Source organism: Perognathus longimembris, chromosome 19, assembly GCF_023159225.1.
Source record: "Perognathus longimembris pacificus isolate PPM17 chromosome 19, ASM2315922v1, whole genome shotgun sequence".
NCBI classification, from domain to species: Eukaryota; Metazoa; Chordata; class Mammalia; order Rodentia; family Heteromyidae; genus Perognathus; species Perognathus longimembris.
In genome coordinates, this window is record NC_063179.1 from 40,926,873 (window position 1) to 40,948,248 (window position 21,376).

The 21,376-nt window shown below is 48.1% G+C and overlaps 2 protein-coding genes across 3 annotated transcripts in view; one reads left to right on the top strand and one right to left on the bottom strand.

Annotated features, from left to right (window-relative positions):
- The window catches only part of Poc5 (POC5 centriolar protein), a 60,493-nt gene extending 42,361 nt beyond the window's left edge, over window positions 1-18,132 (top strand). For both annotated transcript variants that reach the window (XM_048368287.1, XM_048368286.1), the window contains exon 14: window positions 18,122-18,132. The gene's annotated coding sequence lies outside the window, so the exon portion shown is untranslated. The remainder of the gene's footprint in view (window positions 1-18,121) is intronic.
- Window positions 1-21,376, bottom strand: part of Ankdd1b (ankyrin repeat and death domain containing 1B) — a 52,135-nt gene that overhangs the window by 4,367 nt on the left and 26,392 nt on the right. The window contains exons 8-12 of the mRNA XM_048368261.1: window positions 20,406-20,504; window positions 13,066-13,164; window positions 10,897-10,995; window positions 6,123-6,221; window positions 1,895-1,990 (exon numbers count right to left, since the gene is read on the bottom strand). Of these exons, the coding sequence (XP_048224218.1) occupies window positions 1,895-1,990; window positions 6,123-6,221; window positions 10,897-10,995; window positions 13,066-13,164; window positions 20,406-20,504 (492 nt within the window). The remainder of the gene's footprint in view (window positions 1-1,894; window positions 1,991-6,122; window positions 6,222-10,896; window positions 10,996-13,065; window positions 13,165-20,405; window positions 20,505-21,376) is intronic.

Consider the following 21,376-nt stretch of genomic DNA (forward strand, 5'->3'; position numbering starts at 1 on the left):
GGAGCCAGCCCAGGCAAAACTTCCCAGAGCCCTCCTGAAGAAAAAGAAAAAACAACGTGAAAAGGGACCGGAGTGTGGCTCAGATGAGTAAGCAAGGAAGCACCAGGCCCGGAGTTCAAACCATCACATTGTTAGAAGAACAACCTTCAGTTCCTGAGTCACCATAACCAATCCCTCTGCCGGGAAAGCATTTCATGGCTAGGCTGCCACAGAACCAAAGGAGTTGCAGGAGTAACACAAACCAGAATTGCCAGAGACTAAAACAGCATCAACTAGATTTTAAGAAGTTCCCTCTCACCACAAAATTTAACAATGGGTGATGGGGTGGTTAATTACACACACACACACATGTAGATATTTAATCCGAAATGATAGAATGTACAGATAATGAAACCTGTATCTACAATAGATACTGGATATATAAATAAACAATGGCTATAAGAAAGAAACTATTAATGAACTCTTTAATTGTTTTGTCAGGAATCATTTTATATTTGTCCAGTATACAAACTTGTTTGACAGACAAAAGAAGATTGAAATAAGCGTAAATGTATTTGGTATAAATAAAGCTGTATATTAAAAATAAGATTTCCTCCCAGCCCAGGTCTGAGGAGCCACTAACACCAGGGTTAAAGTGTCCTGCCTTCCGGGGGGGGGGGCTGTATTTACACATTCTATACTGCTTTCAAAGTTTAACACCTCATTAAGATCCCTTAGGAAGAAAGGCTGATCCATTTGGTGGAAATAATATATTCTCATCAAGGCAAAAGAATCAAAGAGGCCACCAGGCATTACAAACCTAGCCAGTGAGTACTTCTTTTCTCAGACAAACTATGGGAGCAAACCAAAAGAACAAGAGACAAGGCAGAACTTGGTAAGGCTGTCTTCAATCAAATACAGCAACAATGTAAGAAAGTGTGCATAAGGAGAAAGAAAACAGGAAGAGGAAAAAGGAGGAATGTGAAAATAAGGGAGTGAGGAGAGGTTACACAAAGAACTGTAGTGTTAAAAAAAAATGTCTCACCGGCAAAGGAGTTTCTTTGTGATTTTGTTTTCACTCTTGTTTTATTTACAGGTTTGGTTTCATTTTTTGTTGCTTGTTGTTTGCTGCCACTGTTCTACAGGCAAGAAAAGCTACAAGGATGGTGTGGCCTTTGAATCCAAGGGGCTGGGGAATGTGGCCTAGTGGCAAGAGAGCTTGCCTCGTATACATGAAGCCCTGGGTTCGATTCTCCAGCACCACATTTATGGAAAACGGCCAGAAGGGCGCTGTGGCTCAAGTGGCAGAGTGCTAGCCTTGAGCAAAAAGAAGCCAGGGACAGTGCTCAGGCCCTGAGTCCAAGCCCCAGGACTGGCAAAAAAACACACAAAAAAAGGGGGGCCCGGGGTGGCCCCCCACCCTCCGGGACGAAGGCTGTCAGCGGGGCTCCCGACGGGTGGTGAGGGCTTCCGCGTGGCCGGGGACGGAGCCCAGAGAAGCCGGCGTGGGAGACGGGCAGCGAGGGGACCCGAACCCCAGGCCTCTGTCTCACGATGGCCACGGGACCCTGGAGTGGCACACAGGGGTCAGGGGCACGGGGAACCCTGGAGACTCCGCAGGGATCTCAGACTCTCCAGAACGTTCTGGCACCGACTGGGGCCAGAGACCTGGGGGCCGAAGGCACAGCTGGGACGCGGCCCCCGCGGGCTGCCCCCCTAGGCCCAGGAGCGCCCCCCACGCCCCCCCCCCCCCCCGGACCCGGCTGGGCCCGCGGAGCCTCTGGCCGGAGCGCAGGGAGCAGCAGGGAGAGGCAGAGGCCGCTCCCCCGCACCAGCCAGAGCTGCCTGGGCGCCACCCTGCCCAGGAGCCAGGGGGTCCCCAAGACTCCCAGCCGGGCCACGCAGCCCCCCTTACCTCTCTCCAGGCGTAGTACCGCTCGGCTTTAATGAGCATGTCCACCACAAGGCTGTGGTCGCTTCTGGAAGCCACATCCAAGGCAGTCTTTCCTTGCTGAAAATTTTCAAAGAACACGAAAGCGATGAAAAGGTCAGTCGGCATGGCCCCGTAGCTAGGAAGTCCAGTTTGGGAAACAAGGGGCCCAGGTTCGGATCCTGAGCCTACCACTTCCTTGTTGAGTGAACTTGGGCCAGTGCTGCATTTCTGTTGCACCCAGGTCTGGGGGGGGGGAGGTACATGTGATACTAAACATGAACCCTGAGGACATGTGCCATCCAAGATTGTCCAGCCTCCCGTGCAATTGTGCACGTGACCTATGATGTGGGCAATGCGGGATAAATGGAAGGGCACAGATAATTTCTGGGAAGTTTCTTTATAGAGAAAATAAGTTGTGGCTGGAGATATGGCCTAGTGGCAAGAGTGCTCGCCTCGAATACATGAAGCCCTGGGTTCAATTCCCCAGCACCACATATAGAGAAAACGGCCAGAAGTGGCGCTGTGGCTCAGGTGGTAGAGTGCTAGCCTTGAGCAAAAAGAAGCCAGGGACGGTGCTCAGGCCCTGAGTTCAAATCCCAGGACTGGCAAAACAAAAAGAGAGAGAGAGACTAGAGCAGTACATTGGTGCTACATCACCTGCCCAGCAGGCCCTGAGTTCAAGGCCCAGGACTAGAGAGAGGAAGGGAAGGGAGGGTTATGCTTCCTGAATAGAATGCTGTCAGGATGGAGAAGCGTGATCAGCCACTTTAAACCAAGAAGTAAAAGCCATGTTTTGAGGAGGGCCTGGATCTTATTAAGAACAGTATTAACAATGACAGCAAACTGAATTCATGGTATCAAATTCAGCTCACAGCACAACTCTCTAGAATTCTTTTCTATTATAACACATTGCCTCTAACCGAGGATAAACTATTCCAGTCTTAACCAAATGGGATGAGCAACAAAGGCCTGTCGTGGACAGTGTCCTTTACAAATTACAAAGAGGGGCAGCTTTCTCAGGACACAGAGAACTCAGAGCGAGGCACATAGGTTTGTACAGAGTATCCCCTCAGTTACACACAGTACACAAACTTCCGCATCTCAACATTTTTCCCTGACAAAGGATGATAGCTCTTATTTGCTTTCCAAATGGCCTATAAATCCTGAAGATAAAGCCGGGCACCAGTGGCTCAAGCCTGAAATTCTAGCTACTCAGAAGGCTAAGATCTAAGGATGGAGGTTCAAAGCCAGCCTGGGTAGGAAAGTCCGTGAGACTCTTATCTCCAATGAACCACCAGAAAACCAGAAGTGGCGCTGTGACTCAAAGTGGTAGAGTGCTAGCCTTGAGTGAAAGAGCTCAGGGACAGCACCCCCAGGCCCTAAGTTCAAGCCCCATGACAGATTAAAAAATAAAGAATCCTGAAGATAATTAAAATTAATCGTTAAGGGAAAATAAAAAACCTCCAGAATTGGTTCAGATCCTAGGAACCTGTGTTTCTAATCCAACCAATCTTACTTATCTCAATAACTCTCTTACTCTGTGGCTACTGGCCTCAAGTCCAGTTCCCACCCACGAGTGATTTCACGATTTAGTCCAGGCACTAAGACCCAGGTGAGCTGGAAAATTAGGTCTGAAAGCAATCAGCCTCTAATCAAAAGAGACAGTAATGAAATTAGGAAGAGCTGCATTTTGCCGGCACTTACCAAGCCTCTAATTGCACACTGTCTAAACTCTGGCTTGTAAAGCCATTTGAATCACCATAATTAGCCTATTTTGGGAAGGCAGCATTCTGAAAGTCAGAGTTTTCAAGCTCATTAGGAAATCTCCCTGGGAAGTGCAACCGAGAGGGAAGGTGCCATGCCCCCCGCCCTTGAAGAAGGAAGGGGAATGGAGGCCACAGGGGAGCCCGAGACCACTGGACCCGAACCCAGGCTCCAGGAAAGTCTAGCCTATACCAACCTGGGCCCCTTGCTTCCTGTCCAGACCTCCATGTGAGCTTAGAAACACATCTTCGGTAGATTGCTTTTTAATTCTAAGAGTAGCTAGAAAAGGGGGCTTCTTCAGTAGTTAATAGACATTGGCTGCCAGCTATGTATATGCTGGGCCCTAAAAAAAGAGGAAGAGAAAATAAACTGCAGCAAGTTGTACCCTGCTAACCCTGCCTGGCCTTTTGTGCTGAGGACAAAGTGAAGTGGTAACACGGATGTGCTGACCCGGATGTCCAGTGACCCGGATGTCCGGTTCCACCAGCGGTAGCTCCTGCCAGCCCATGAATTCTTCCTCTATGGGCTCCCCTACCCACAAGACAGCTGGGCAGCCATTCGATGGGAAGGAAGGTGTCCATTCACGCCCAGGAAAACACGAACAACAAATATTAAACCTAACTAGCCAGCTGGGATGGGAATGGAGGGTGGGGCTCTGTGTTCTATGTCTCATTGTCCACAGTGACCCTGTGTTACTTTAATTGTTTTATTGTTACTATAAAGGTGATGTACAGCATAGTTGCAGTTCCATAAGTCAGATTAGGAGTACATTTCTACCTGGACAATGTTACCCCTCCTTCATTCTCTCCTGTATTTCTTTTGTGATAAAGATACAACAACCCCCTAAGTGCTGACGGCTCACACCTGTAATGCTAGAGCCTCGGGAAGCTGAGATCTACGGATCATGGTTTGAAGCCAACCCAGACTGGAAAGTCCATGAAATGCTTATCTCCAATTAACCCTCAAAGAGCGGGAAGTGGAGCTGTAGCTAAAGTAGTAGAAAGCTAGCCCGGAGCCAAAACAAGCTCAGAGATAGCACTCAGACCCTGAGTTCAAGACCCAGGACCAGCTCAAAGAAAAAAACAAAAACCAACAACCCTAATTGAGAGAGAAAATAAAATACTGTAGCACTATTTCAGATCACCCCAGGATAAAAAGTGAGATTCTGCAGAATAGCAGGACTTGGGGAAGTGCATTGCTACAGGACTCCGAGGGTCCCCTAGCCAGGAACCCTACAAGGGCCCTGCAAGGCCCAGGCTTGGGGTGCAGCTCAGGAAGAGAGCCACAGCCGAGCACATGCAAGGCCCTTGGCTTCCTCTCCCCAAATTGTTGAGTCGGTAAATTGGGGTCAGGTGCAGAGCCCCACAAGCCTGTCATTTCAGTTATTCCAGAAACATAAACGGGAGGACTATGGTCTAGAGAGCTGAGACCCTATTTAAAAAGCAACGAAGACAAGTAACAACAAAAAATACAACTTAAATAATGACTAGTAATGAAACAAATAACTACTAAATAGCTAAATGATAAATAAGGCTGAGAGTCTGGATCAAATGATATATTGCTTGCCTAGCCATTGGTAGGTCCTGAGTTCAAACCCAAGTACTAGCAAAGACCAAACCACAAAATGATGGTAAATTTAATGTTATGTATATTTAACTAGAATTAAAATGTAATGAAAAATTTTAGACACAAGTTTAGGCATAGTTACGTTTAGTCATTGCAGTTACATTTATTTATTGCCATTCTGGCAAGAGCTCAATAACAACTTAAATATCTATTAGTTGAAGATTCGTGAAACAAAGGCTAAAATGCTTGTGCAAGCCCTAAACCCATGAAGAAACCCTTCATGTTTACACGTAAAGAACTCTAAGAACACTTTGAGGGGGGGGGGGGAGCGAAATTTAGAATATGTTAATATTCATGTATTAGTAATTCACATGAATGATCATTCATCGCTATTTTAAAAGCTGAATGAACAGAATGAAGGCGGCTCCATGGATGTGTGTGTCTGCAGGAAGACAGTGCAAGAACAGACGCTACATACCTAGGGCGAGGGAAGTGGGAGCCAGACAAGCAGGGCCTGCGGCTGCGCACACCGCCCCACGGGGCCCTGCGGCTGCGCACACTGCCCCACGGGGCCCTGCGGCTGCGCACACCGCCCACGGGGCCCTGCGGCTGCGCACACCGCCCACGGAGACTGCGGCTGCGCACACCGCCCACGGGGCCCTGCGGCTGCGCACACCGCCCCACGGGGCCCTGCGGCTGCGCACACCGCCCACGGGGGCCTGCGGCTGCGCACACCGCCCACGGAGACTGCGGCTGCGCACACCGCCCACGGGGCTCTGCGGCTGCGCACACCGCCCACGGGGCTCTGCGGCTGCGCACACCGCCCACAGGGCGGGCCTGGCTGCCCCCTCGGTGACCAGGCTGCGGGGTGCGTGGTTACCTCGTCCGAGCGCCTCAGGTCACAGCCGGCCTGCAGCAGGGCCTCCACGGCCTCCACGTTCCCAAGGTCTGCCGCGATGTGCAGCGGGGTCCGCCGCCTCTGCAGAGACAGGATTTACACGGGTAACTGCAGCCAGGACAAGGGGAAGGAGAGCCAGGCAGGAGAGGCTTCGGGGGAAACGGATCCCATGGCATTTCCCACACGGCTACAGGGGACCGTCCTTCCGCGTTCGCAATGGTGAACATGTCTGAGGACGAGATCTGGGGAACCGAGACAGATAAACGATGATACAGCTCTGTATTGGAATAGTAGGCACCCATGAAAAGCAATTTCAGAACTGGCTTGTTGTGTACCTGTCGTCGCACTTACTCAGGAGAGTGAGGCTAGAGGATCAGTGCAGCCCGAAAGTTCAAGGACAGCCTGGGCAACATAGTGAGACTCTGTCACACACACACACGCACGCACACACACACACACACACTTTAAAAAATATGAGGTAGGTACAGCAGTCAAATCACAGAAATCAAAAGTCAATGGTGGTCTCCAGGGTCTAGGAGAGAAAGAAATGGGAGTTACTGATTTGTGGGTCTGAAGTCCCAGTGTGAAGAGATAAAGACTTAAGGCCAGCTCAGGCAGAAAAGGCAGTGAGACCTCATCCCAATAAACAAAGCCAGGCACGGTGCTACATGCCTATAATCTCAGCTGTAGAAAGCATAGGTAGAAAGATAATGACCTGAGACTGACCCCAGTTCAAAAAAATGTAAGATCTTAGTGGAAAAATAACTAAAACTGCATAAATTAGAAGCACGGCCGGAGTGGTGGAGCAGCTGCCTAAGAAGAGTGAGGCATGAGATCGAGCCCTGCTGTTACAGAAAAGCAAAACTCAAAAAGGAAAACAAAAAGAACAAACGTAAAGTTCTGGAGATAGAGGTGAGGGTATCCAAACAACCAACACCTCAACACTGTACACTTAAAAGCCACACATTGGTAACTTGTGAGAAATATGTATTTTGCCATCATACAAATGATTTTGAAGACAGATTTACAACATAATCTTGGAATCAATAACACTATAAGCAATCTTACTTTAAGAACATAGATTGAAAGTTGGACATCGTGACTCACCCCTATCCTCCCAGCTGTTTAGGAAGGTCATGAGTTCAGGGCCATCTGGGCCCTGAAAGTTAGTGAGACCCTGTCTCAAACCCAAACTAAAACCAAAGCCTTGCTGGGCATATGGCTACGTGGAAGAGAACTTGCGGATCAGGTTCTCTACTACCACAAAAACACAAGGTCTACATGGGGGAAAGGAAGACCGTACCCCACATTAAAAGTGGCATTGTCTAGCTGGGGGTAGCAGAGGTTGCTTTTTCTGTCTTCTTGATGCTGTTCTCTGCTTTCAAAAGTGTTGACATTGTAATGTATTAAAGAATAGAAGAGGGCTGGGAATATGGCCTAGTGGCAAGAGTGCTCGCCTCGTATACATGAGGCCCTGGGTTCGACTCCCCAGCACCACATATATAGAAAAAGCCAGAAGTGGCGCTGTGGCTCAAGTGGCAGAGTGCTAGCCTTGAGCAAAAAGAAGCCAGGGACAGTGCTCAGGCCCCGAGTTCAAGGCCCAGGACTGGCAAAACAAAGAATAGAAGACTCGTGGGGCCAGGCAAACTCTCTACCATTTGAGCCACACACCCCAGGTCAACTTCTAGTTTTCGTTTTGTCTGTGAGTGCTAGCTCTGAGGCTTGAACTCAGAGCCTGGATCCTGTCCTGAGCTTTTGTGCTCAAGGCAGGCACTCTACCACGTAAGCCAGTCGAGATTGTTGGTGGTTCCTTGGAGCTCAGAGTCTCCTGGCCTTTCCTGCCCCTGCTGGCTTCAACGCGTGGTCCTCGGGGCTTGAGGATTGAGCTTGGTGGAGGAGCGCTCGCCTGGCAAGGGCAAGGCGCTGAGTTCTGTCCTCAGCTCTGAAAACAAAACCCTGGGACCCCCGGCTGCCCCTGGAGCAGCTAGGATGAGGCTTAGCAGCACGAGTCACCAGCCCCTGACTCAGCTTCTAGCACTTCACATTCTGCTGTCAAAACGATGAGTGCTTCCAAAGAAATGCAGAAAGCCACAAGAAAATTAGTCACCAGGTCCTCCCGTTGGACGTTGTTGTGGTTATATTTATCAAACACCATGACAGGAAGGAACTTTCGATGTTGTCCAGCCCAACCCCTTCACCAGAAAGGGGAAGCAGTTTCCCCAAAGGTCACACAGCTGACCGCAGCCAGAAGCCCAGAAACCTCGCCAGTTTGCTGAGGGTTTCAAAAAACATTTGTGAACACTGGCTATGGTATATGTGCTTACCTGAACTAGGGAAGGGAAAGAAAAATGAGGGGGAGTATAACAAGTAAGACAAGAAATGGACTCACTAACTCATTATGTAACTGCACCCCCTCTGTACATCACCTGTCAATAAAATTTAATTTTTAAAAAAGCATTTATAAACGGTTCACCAGGGCTGAGAATATGGCCTAGTGGTAAGAGTGCTTGCCTTGTATACATGAAGCCCTGGGTTCGATTCCCCAGCACCACATACATAGAAAAAGCCAGAAGTGGCGCTGTGGCTCAAGTGGCAGAGTGCTAGCCTTGAGCAAAAAAGAAGCCAGGGACAGTGCTCAGGCCCTGAGTCCAAGCTCCAGGACTGGCTAAAAATAAAAAAAGTAAAATAAAAGATTCACCAGGAGGGCTGGGAGGTAGCTCAGTGGCAAAGCGCTTGGCTAGCAAGTGCAATGTCCTGGGTTCAATCCCCAGTACCCAAAACAGAAAAAAATAATAAAAGTCTCACCAGCAGATGGCAGTATGCTTCTCCACAGCTCATCTCTCTAGACCCCACCCTTAAACGGACAAATCCACCCAGGGTCTGTCCAGCCCAACTCGGGAAAGCAAGCGCAAGCACCTCTCAAGATTGTTCAAACATCTTCGAGCGAAGATCTGCCCACAGAAGCAAAGGTCAACATTGTCCAGGATTCAATGGCTTTGTAGAGCGGCGAAGCCCTAGCCGGTCAGCAGTTCCCATGATCCTTCCGCTTCGTCTGTAAGCTGCACGTTGACACGAGGCCTCCAGATAGCAGCTGCTGTCAGTAATCTCCCCGTTGATGACCTTTGTGCGCGCCTCGACCTCCCCTACCAGGCAGGCCAATTTCTACCCAAGGCAGCCTACGTGGCTTCATAACCGTCACCACGCTGCTTGCTTTTGCCTCTCCTCATTGCTTATTTCGGTTTCTAATGTAGCATTAAGAAATGTCATAATCTGGCTGGGAATATGGCCTAGTGGCAAGAGTGCTTGCCTCACATACATGAAGCCCTGGGTTCGATTCCCCAGCACCACATATATAGAAATGGCCAGAAGTGGCACTGTGGCTCAAGTGGCAGAGTGCTAGCCTTGAGCAAAAGGAAGCCAGGGACAGTGCTCAGGCCCTGAGCCCAGGCCCAGTACTGGCCAAAAAAAAAAAAAAAGAAATGTCATAATCTTGTCTTGACAATACTGCTAAAGTGTCTAGAAGACAAGAAACATGCCAAAAGGTTAGGAGTTCTCCTTCTCCAGTGGGGACTGCCACTACAGTTAAAGCTTTTTAAAGCACATGTACGTTGCACTGTACATAAATAGTCTACTTGCAAAATAGGGCTTTTCTTATTTTAAAGATATATGACATTTCACACACACACACACAAAAAAAAAAACCCAGTTTGCAATGATAAAGTCATTCTGTCACGGGACAGCTAGCTTGACATCCACTCCTTGCTGGAAAACACTTGAGCTTAGGGCTCTGGCTGCATCCTTCGCGAAGCATCTGCTCGGCAGGAAAGATCCAGGGCATTCCCCTAGCTGCAAAAACGAGCGTCCTAATAACAAGAGATGCCCCTTCCCCTCCAACTTGGGGGCCTTGGTTACTGAAGGATGCAAGATTTGCTGGAAGAGCAAAGGGACATGGCGGAGAGAAGTTGCTTGCCAGTCAGGGCAAACACTGCGGCTGCAGAGATCTGCGGCCGTGGAGGCCGTGGGGGGGGGGGGTGCGTGAGAAGAAACAGTGGGCCCACGGCCCTCTGGACTCTACTGAACTTGGAGGGCGCGGCTGGGGCTTCTGGGATGCACAGCCCCAAAGACGCTATTGGGCCTCAGCCCCAGGCAAGGCTCCTCTCCCCACACCCAGGGTCCCCAGGAAGAAGGCAGCAGGGGGGAGAGGAAGGTGGCCAGGGCCCAGCCCCCCTTTGGTTATTCCACTTGCCATTTCCATCCAGCCTCACACGGCTTTATGAGGCATTGCATTCTGCTCCAGTTGATTGGGCTCTGATGGAGGTTTTTTTTTTTTTAATTCCAAGAGAGCTCTTTTGCCTTTGGGCACGGGAAAACTTGCTTAGTGCCTCTAATGTGGAAACAAAGCTTCCTTCTTATGGCGAAGGGCTCCCTGCCAAGGACATCATTTCACACTGGAGCAGTGATTTTTTTATTTAAAGGGCCTACTGGCAATTTACCTCCGAGCTAGTGTTCATCAAAGTGCTAGCTGCAGCTGTTCAAGGTGAATTTAATCACACCCTGGCTGAGCTCTAGGTGTGCCTCTGCAAATGAGAAGAGGGATAATGTGTGGCAATGGTAAGGAGGCTGCAGGGAAAAAAAATGATGGAAAGGACACACATAGTTTCCCAGGCACCTTGAACTTGATCACAATTCCCCATAAACACACATAGTGTTGTAACAGGAGAAAAGACACAGACCAGATTTGATGTGCTTGGCTTACCTGATCTAAGATGTCTGTATCATGCTGTGCCCTTAGTAAGATGTTTATAACTGTGATGTGGTTGTGCATAACTGCTAAGTGGAGTGGGGATTCCCGAGGCTGCAGGAAGAAAGACACATTTCAAATGTGAATCATTTTGGCTGGCTTCATCCTCCAACTCATTCCAGCAGACATTTTCTCACAATATCTTGAGTATTAAAATTGCTCAGACTACCAGGTGTGGTAGTACACCCCTGTAATCCTAACATTCCATAGAGGCAAGGAGGAACTCTAGTTCTAGGCCAAACTGGGCTCCCATAGGGAGAGCCCTGTCTCAAAAGAAAGAGAGAGGGCTGGGAATGTGGCCTAGTGGTGGAGTGCTTGCCTCGTATACATGAAGCCCTGGGTTCGATTCCCCAGCATCACATATATAGAAAAGGCCAGAAGTGGCGCTGTGGCTCAAGTGGCAGAGTGCTAGCCTTGAGCAAAAAGAAGCCAGGGACAGTGCTCAGGTCCTGAGTTCAAGGCCCAGGAGTGGCCAAAAGAGAGAGAGAGAGAGAGAGAGAGAGAGAGAGAGAGAGAGAGAGAGAGAGAGAGAGAGAGAGAGAGAGAGGAGGTGAGGAGAGAAAGAAAACAAAGAAAGAAAGGAAGGAAGAAGGGAGGGAGAGAGGGAGGGAGGGAGGGAGGACATAGTAAGTATACAATAGTCATCATGCAAAGCTGCCTTGGAAGTAAACTACTAGGCAGCCATCAGCCGTCCCCTCCGTCACCCTAAAACTGTGTTTTGAGCAAAGAATTGGGGCCAGCCTCCAGCCTTTTTCCCAATGCCAAGTTCACTTGGTGCTCTACCACTTGAGCCATGCCTCCAGTCCAACTTTCCGCAGATTCTTTCGGAGATGAAATCTTGTGGGCTTTTCTGCCCCCAGCCTCCTGAGGAGGTACAGCTACAGGTGTTAGCCAGCAACACTAAGCTTTAAAAACAAAAATTAGCACCTGCCTGGCAAGCATAAGGCCCTGAGTTCAAACCACCGCACCCTGGATCTCAGAGCCTTGGCACATGTGAAACAAGCACTGTCCTAGCGAGCTACCCCAGGTCTAGACACTATTTAAAACATTAAGTTAATTCACAGCTGTCCTGACCTAAACCTTAAATCTAAGTCAGACCTTAAATCCCCACTGTATATGTAAGGGTCAGTATTGGAGGGTCAGTGACCTCCCAAGGCCAAAGGACAGAGATGAGGCCAAGACTAAGTTGACACCTCCCTAACTCCACCACCTGCGCCGGGCTCCTTCCCAGGACACCAGGAGACCCACCAAAGAGATGTAGTGAGCTGGGGAGCGGTCCCCCAGCCCTCGGGGAAAGACAGGAGAGTAAGGCTGAGGGAGGGGGAAAGAGGAGGTGGGACGTGGGTGTGGGCAGCCCCCAGGGATCCCCTTTGTTCAGAAATAACCACCTCCCAGGAAGCACCAAGCGTGAAAGCAGAGAACGCAGCCCTTATCTCAAAGAAGTGCTCCGAGTCCTGGCCGGCCCACCCGCCTGGCCGGGCCTCGCTCTTCCAGAGCAACAGGAAACGGCGTCTGGAGCTCTCCTGCTAAGTTCAGAGCCAAGCTTCCCTAACGCACGCTCCAAAAATGATCCGCTAGGGGTCACATCGCATGCCTCCTTCCAAGCCAGTGCAGGAAATCAGCAGAGGAAACCATACTCTCAGAAGAGAGACGGCAACACAATGCAGAATAGAGGGACCCAGCACAAGGGGCCTTTGTGAAGTCTACCAAAGGCAGTTCCAACTTCCAAACGCCTCCATCAGTGCCAAGGCTTCCCTCGTCAGAGAAAGCCCAGATCTTTCCACCGTCATTCTTTGGAGTTAGAGCAGGTTCAGTATTTTTTCCCAATGAGGTTACGACAGGAGTCATCGCCCCTCTGGACATGGGAGAAAGTGTTATCATCGAAACTATAAATATTGAAAACACATAAAAAAGTTTGCTTTGTTTAGGAACGTCAATCTCCTTCTACAAATCCCCCCCTTCGTTCTTCCTCAAGATGAATGACTGCTTTTTGAGGACAGGGAGCCAGCGCCCCCTGAAAGAACCCCCCCCCCTTGCAAACCCAAGCCATGGTGGACGGCAGCTCCAGGCCCAGCGGGCCCCCGGGACCAGGACCAGACCCTGTGCCCACTGCGACGGACTCACGTTGCTCCGGGGGTGCAGATCAACGCTCTCACTGAGAAGAAGGTGGACCAGGGACGCGTGGCCACTCCGGGCTGCTCTCTGCAAAGCATTGACTTGGAGCTGCAAGAGGCAGAGGCAGAGGTGAGGGAGGAGGCCTCCCTCCCTCCCCACCAGCCAGCGTGCCATGCATAATCACAGCTCAAAGAGACAGCTCACGGTTCAAAGGGAAAGGCCAACGTATTTCCAATTCGTTGGGCTCCAAAACAACTTCCGTCACGGTAGCAGAGTCCTGGAGGACATGTGGACAATGCACTGAATGTGTCCCCCCCAAATCCGCAGCCCAGCGTGGTGGTGGAGCAGGGAGTCTTGGGAGATGGTAAGGTCATTGAAGTGGCGCTCTTGGGAATGGGACTCAGGCCCTTACGAGACAAGGCCAGAAGTTGACCTCCTTCCCTGTCTGCCATGTGAGGACACAGCAACTAGACTAGACCAGACTGTGGGGGAAGCAGGAACCCCACAACCCCACGCTGCTAACACCCTCCTCCCAGAATTCCCCATTATGAGAAGCAAAAACTAGTTTTATGGTATTTTCTTAAAGCAGCTAGACCTAAGACGCTACATCATTATGCCTCAGGTAAATATGAACTAAATCCCTGCTTTCTTGCTCCAAATCCCTTCCTTGAGCCAAAATAGGCTCAAGTTATTAGCCTCCGGAAGTATCTCCATGGCTTCCTGCTCCTTGTCTCCCGTGTGCCCCTTTCTCCACTTTGCCAAGGGTGGCTTGCAAGCCTAGCATTATCCCTACTTGGGTGAAGATCTTCCTCGCCATCCTTTATTCCAGACCTCTCCCACTTCTCATCCACTCTGCTTCTGAGGAGTTCTGCTGCTCCCCACTCTCCACGATCGTCACCAAGTGCCAGGCTAGACGGAACCCATTCAAGGGCCCAGCCTGCTATGATTACCCTTCAACCTTCAACCAGCCCAGCACGGGCCCTGGCAATAATAGCCGCCAATGAACCCATTGCTGATTGGTTAGAAGACTGCCTCAGGGCTAGGAATACGGCCTAGTGGCAAGAGCGCTTGCCTCATATACATGAAGCCCTGGGTTCGATTCCTCAGCACCACATACATAAAAAAAAGCCAGAAGTGGCGCTGTGGCTCACGTGGTAGTGTGCTAGCCTTGAGCAAAAAGAAGCCAGGGACAGTGCTTAGGCCCTGAGTTCAAGCCCCAGGACTGGCAAAAAAAAAGAAGAAGAAGAATGTAATCAGAAGATTGCCTCCAAGTACATGCAGGCCTTGATAGAAAACCGCTTTCCCAAAGGGGAAGCACGTGCCCGCTGTAATATGACTTTGCCTTGTTCACAGATAGCTTTGTTTCTTCACTGCCTTGAATTTGGGTGAACCCACATTGACCAACAAAGTGAGTGTGCCCTTTCCAGGCAGGGCCCCCCACTAGCCCGGCAGCTGCTCGCTGCCTCTTACGATGCTGGCTCTTGCAACAAACGCAACCACAGACGGCCCAGCAGCCAAGCCCCAGAGAAGCCACACTGAGGGCCAGGTGTTGCTGCTCTGCTCAAAACACCCAGCGGAGGTTGCCAACTGATAGCGGGCAACAACCGCCAGACATGGAAGCCAGCGTGAACACCTTGCCTATCAGGCAAGTCTTTCGGGACCTAAATTCTGGCTGTCCCCGGACGGTAAGCTCCACATAACAGACCCAAAGTAAGGAGCTCTCAGCTCGCGCCCCGTCAACCCATGGCGAAAGCTGCCAGAAACCCGTTTCATTCAGCATTCCAAGAAGCTACGAGGGAGGGATCAAATGTACATATACAAGAAGAAGAGCTACTCACAAAAGCTGTGCCAGGCCTGGGGTGTGTGTGTGTGTGTGTGTGTGTGTGTGTGTGTGTGTGTGCGTGTGTGTGTGCGTGTGTCTGTGTGTGTCTGTGTGTGTGTGTATCAAGTGGTGGAGCACCTGCAGAGCAAGTGTAACACATTGGATTAAAGACCCAGTACCACACACACACACACACACACACACACACACACACACACACGATTTAAAAAAAAGCTTCTTCCAAAACCACAACCTTGCACCAAGGCCACTGTAACCTTACACACACACAAGCAACACTTGTGCAATGACATCTGCCCAACCATTGTCTATTTAGTCATAATCCTTCCAAAACAATACTATCTCAAAATATCTTAAGTAATCCTCCTCAGTTTTGCTTTAAAAAAAAACTTCCCCTGGCCTCAGCCTCCTGGGTAAGTACACAGTTTACTATGACAAGCATAGTGTCATGGCAGTGCTAAGCAATTCCACATAAACCTCGTCTCCCCAGACTCGTTCTCTGTTCATTATTGTGGAGGCACCGTAGAACCCTGAAAGCTCACAACATATTGTTGTTGGCAGCCACTAAGCTTCAGGTTGGTTTTTTAGGAAGCAATGGCTCCTGGGAACGGATGCTAACGGGATGGTATGGCCTTCTCTGAACAGCTCAGCGCTAGCTTGAGCAGGTGCTACACGCCTGTAGGACCTGGCCTGTGCGGGTGATCAAGCCTGGGCCTCTTCGTCTTCACCTGCTAGGGCAGCAGAGCCACCTGCATTTGTTTCCTTCGCCGCCACAACACACTGAGCAGCTGGATGCAAATATGTTATCTTCCAATTCCGGAGGTCAAGAATTCTGAGATGGGACACTCTGGGCCAAAAAGAGAAACAAGTGTTGGAAGGCCCATGTTGGTTTCTGGAACCTCTCAGGAGAACTTGTTTCCTTGCTTCTTTCAGTTTTCAGAAGCCACCTACGTTCTTCCGCTTATCACTCTCTTTCTGCAACTTGAAAGCTAACAGTGGTGGACATGGCTCAAGTGGAAGAGCTTCATTTATGAATGGAAAAAGCCTACAAGAGAAGAAGGCCCTGAGTTTAAGCTCTGGTAATGGCACGCGCGCGCGCGCACACACACACACACACACACACACACACACACCAGCAGAGATTAGCTGAGTCCTCACAGAGCCTGGCCTCCTTACCTGCCTTCCCTTTTCACTTTAAGTAACATTTGTGGTCAGATTACAGCTATCTAGAGAACCTGGGAAGCTCCCATGTGAAGATCAGCCGACTCGAGACTCTAATTCTATCTGAAATTCCCCTTTCTGTATCACCTCCCATGTTCTTGGGTTCCAGGGATTATGACGTGAACATCTCCAGGCGAGGAAATTTATTCTACTTCCCTCACCATCCAACTTCTTTTTTTTTTTCTTAAACCATAGTACTATTGAGACAATAAATGAGCTAGCAAATGTGTACAGTAATCGTGAATATCACATGATTCATTCTACAAAACCAATTCTAGAATAGTGAGTGTGAAGGAGGCTCTCTGTTAGAAGGTAGCAGGATATGTTGATAAAGAAATCTAACATTAGGGGCTGGGGATATGGCCTAGTGGCAAGAGTGCTTACCTCGTATACATGAGGCCCTGGGTTCGATTCCCCAGCACCACATATATAGAAAATGGCCAGAAGTGGCGCTGTGGCTCAAGTGGTAGAGTGCTAGCCTTGAGCAAAAAGAAGCCAGGGACAGTGCTCAGGCCCTGAGTCCAAGCCCAGGACTGCCCCCCCCCAAAAAAAAATCTAACATTGGATCTCTGAAATTACATTCCAGTGAGGTAGTCAATCAAAGGATCCATAGATCAGTAAATCAGTAGCTTTAAAATAAATCTAGGTAATAGACTGTAGATGTCTTTAAGAAGACCATAGCAGCTAGTTATAATTGCTATTAAAAAAAATAATATGTCTGGATGGCTACTTTCCAGTGAGAACCACCTTCTCAGATGAGTGACATTCACACTGAGAGAACAGTAAGAAGAACCCCCTCCTGGCACCCCCCCTCCCACCTCCCCTCCCCCAGGGAAGGCCTGAAGCTGCCTAAGGCAGAAAGAGATTTCTGAAGAACTGCAAAGCAGAAGCATACATGCGGAGTGGTGGTGTCGTGTGTGTCTACCCCCGTGCTAAGAATAACAACAAGAGCCATTGCGGTTCCAAGATAACCAAAAGAAAACCACAGCCTAGAAGGGAAATAAATATTTCATTGACAGCTTCAGACTTTATGGATTGTTAAATGTAATGCTCATAAAAATAGCCATGCCATTTGTAAAGTGTTTGGAGACTTTTACCTCCTTCAAATTCCCATGTCGTTGTAAGAAATCAGAGGCGGTTTTAAGTTAGATGAAGTATATTTTAGCCAAATATGGCTAAAGCAAAATTAAGATAGCCTTTTAGAGAAATTAAGAGCCAAAAAAAAATATTTAAATGTGTTTGATAAGATAGGAGTTGGGGCCTTCAGACGCATGAGTCTTTCTTTGTTTCTTTGTTTTTTGCCAGTCCTGGGGCTTGAACTCAGGGCCTGGGCACTGTCCCTGAGCTCCTTTTGCTCAAGGCTAATACTCTACCACTTGAGCCACAACACCACTTTCAGCCTTTTTTGTTTATGTGGTACTGAGGAATTGAACCCACGGTTTTGTACATGCTAGGCCAGCCCTCTACCACTAAGCCATGTTCCCAGCCCAAGCATGCATTTTTCTTAGTGCCTACATAAGCTTTCACCGGAGCCAGGCAGTTAACAAGGCTCTGTGGAGAGACTGTTGCCTCAACTCTGGGCAGCACTCCATCCAGCATAAGTGGAAGGAGCCTGCTCTCAACCAAATCCCCAACCTTACTCTGACTCCCTCCTCAGAAATCACCTGACCCTGCAACCTTCCAACTTGGTGACAGCAAAGGGGCAAGAGAACACAAAAGCAACTTCCTGAGACCAAGGGAAGTCAACACCTGTCGATGAAGCCTTTGCATGCATCCACCTGCTACAGATGGGAAAGCAAACTGTAGCACATCTGTGAGCACGTGACATGCCGCTGGCATCTTGCTTCTCACTGCACATGCTCCTAGAATCTTCTCTGGCCTAGAGAGGAATAAGTGTGTCCTGTAGTGGGGGCTGACGCTCTTGATCTAGGAAGTGTGCCAATCAACTCAGGTAGCCAAGTCTGGAAAAAGTGTTCTCAGTCAGATTTTCCTTCCTGTCATAAGGAACTTGAGGCAGGCCGACTTGTAAGGAAGGGGCTTGTCGACCTTGCCCTCGGTGCAGCTGGAAGTGCGAACGTCACAGAGCGTTCTTGGGGTCCCCGTGGCTGAATGACATCATGGCAGGATCCTGTGTTTATCTCTGTCCCTCTCTTTACACCATTGCCCGCATGCAATCCTGGGGACTCTACCCTAACGACCTAACCTAATCACTTCCTAAACTCGCTTAAGCAGCATGGTTGGATTAAGTTTCTACCCTTAGTGTCATTCCCATGAAACTTTGGGGATTCACATGTGACAAGGCCACTGAAGCTCTTGGCCATAAGGGTAAGGACAATGGAGCCTGCAGTCTCGGCCAGGTGGGGAGAATTTGTGTCCATGTTCCTATAAGCACAATCGTGATGAGAGCCAGATAACCATGTACAGAGAGAGGGAAGGCACAGAATCGGGGAGCAAACCGCATAGTCAAGCTAACCAGGAAAGCCTTCCCACGGACTAGCTAGAAGCGGGGATGGGGCCACCTCTGCAGCAGCTGAAAAGCAGTATGGCGGAGTCTGAGTCTTCTGTGGCTCTGCAAATTCTTCACTTTGTGTTTGTCCATTCCATCCATAACCTTGCAAGTTCAGTGAGAAGCAATTTACTGTCATCGTTTTCTATTCTCTCCCAAGATCCGCGGCCATGTATAGATAAACTCTACCATTATATCAACATCCAGACTATTATTTTTCAACCAATGAGTTTGGCATGCTTTGTTTTTCCAACTGAGGTTTTGAACTCAAGGCCTTGTGCTTACTAGGCAGCTGTTCTGCCCCTTGAGCCATGCCCACAGCCTTTCAATGAGGGTTCTGTGATGAATATCTTTATGCTACAATATCCTTTTAGTGTTTTTCATTTCAATGGCTACATAATGTTCTGAGCAATAGATATGCCAAAGGTTTATCTGGCATTCTCTCGCCATTCATTGTGCATACAGGTTGTATGTAATTTCTTTGGCTGTTGATGGTAATGTTATCTTAGTTCACTAGCTAGCTTCTCTTTCCTTTCATACCATCCCTTTATTATAATATACCATACATCATGAGTGAAAAGAAAGGCATAAAATCCTTTTCCAAAGGGTTGTACAGCTGTCCATTCCCACCAGCAGAACAAATACATATGTGTGTATGTATATATACATACACACACATATATATATGTGTATATATATACATACACACATATGTATTGTTTGGGGCTTTATTCTTGCTTCTAATGCTTAAATTTATATTTTTGGAATAGAAGTGTTTATGCATCATACTGACATAAAGTTCCCCAGAATATCAGCAATTAAAATAAAAACAAGACATGTACCGCATATGTGATACAGCATAGCACCATTCATGTGGGGTCTGTGTGGACCTGAGGGCAAGTTCACTCAAGTCACAGTTTCTGTGAAAACACATGGAAATTCCTGGAACACTAAATAAACTATGACTGATGTTAGTGTCAATGAGGGAAATTGAGATGAGGGTTGCAATAACACTATACCCTTCGTTATATTCAAATTTTGATATTATGAGTTATTGTCATCACACTTTCATATTAATTAGAAAAAATAAAACAGATAAAAAGGTAAGCCACCTGAAAGCAGGGCCATGGCTATGCTTAAAATCCAGACACCAGAATCACTCATGAGTTTGGATCCTTGTACTGACACTAACGAGTTAGACGATGTTGGGTGAGTTCATTAATATTTCTAAGCTACAGTTTCCTGATCGAAAATAAAATATACTGCTATAGTCTTGAACATTTCCAAATTTTAGCCCCATGACAAAACACAAAAGTATTCTGTATTAAGAGGAGTACACCACTGGAGTTTTCACATGGTAAACTTCAATTTTATTGCCATTTTTATTGGTATTATAAATGTGATGTCCAGAGGGGGGGTTACCATTTTCTAAATCAGGTAATAAGCACATTTCTTTTTGGACACTTTTTTTTAAAAAAGTATCTATTATATCTACCATGTATAAGCAATTTTTGTAGTCATTGCTATGAAGAAACAAAGCAGAGTAAGAATGTCTGTGTGACAAGTACTTGTGCTTTTTTTTTTCTCCCCTCAGTAAATTGCTTTTAAGATGTTAATGGAAAATGTCAGAGGTAATGATTAGCTCTTACCCAAAGCAGGGTACATTTTAAAGATACATTCTGTAGAAAACCCAGTGAATGATCAATTGGGCACCAGAATCCCCCAAGAGCCTCCCAAGGGCCCCTCCCCCCCACGCGAGTGAACCCGGGCTGAAGCACATACTTTATTTGTCACGTTCACGTCACTTCCTGCTGCTAGGAGCACTTTGCTGCATTCTTCATGACCTCCTTCCACAGCCAAAAAGAATGGTGTTTCTCCATTCTGACAAAAGGAAAAAATAAGTTCAAATGAATGGCCACTTGGCATGAAATGAAGTTGCTTTGAAAAACGGTGTGTTTTCTTTGTACTTTTGGGCATTACTTTTAATCATGGATAGCGTTATTGAGCATCCGTGTGCCAACTTACAGTGCCCAGAGTATATGCTTTGGCAATAATCATACAACAGCCCTACAGATTACAGTTAAAGTTATCCTCACTTTACAGACAAGAAAACTAAACCTCGGTTGACGAAGGGCAAGGCCCTGTACAAGTCCAGCTGTTTGCTTCAGCGCCTATGTGCACTTTACTCCATTATACTGCTTGCTTTCAGGCTCTTTGTCCAGATTCATATCTTTACTCTTTATTAAACTCTCGAGCAAATATCTGTTTTACAAATAGTTTCCTATAGGACACAGATCCTGCCAACAAGGAGGTAAAACACTATGAAGAATGATAAAGCTGGAAATAAGGAATTATAATGCAGCATGAAACATAAAACATTAGAAGTACATTTGCACCAAATATATTGCATGTCAGCTGAAAAAATATCCTTAATTTTGTTTTTTAAAAAAGTGATCTCTAGGGGCTGGGGATATAGCCTAGTGGCAAGAGTGCCTGCCTCGGATACACGAGGCCCTAGGTTCGATTCCCCAGCACCACATATACAGAAAACGGCCAGAAGCCGCGCTGTGGCTCAAGTGGCAGAGTGCTAGCCTTGAGCGGGAAGAAGCCAGGGACAGTGCTCAGGCCCTGAGTCCAAGGCCCAGGACTGGCCAAAAAAAAAAAAAAAAAAAAAAAAGTGATCTCTAGACCGGGTGCCAGTGTCTCATGTCTGTAATCCTAGCTACTCAGGAAACTGAGATCTGAGGCCAGCC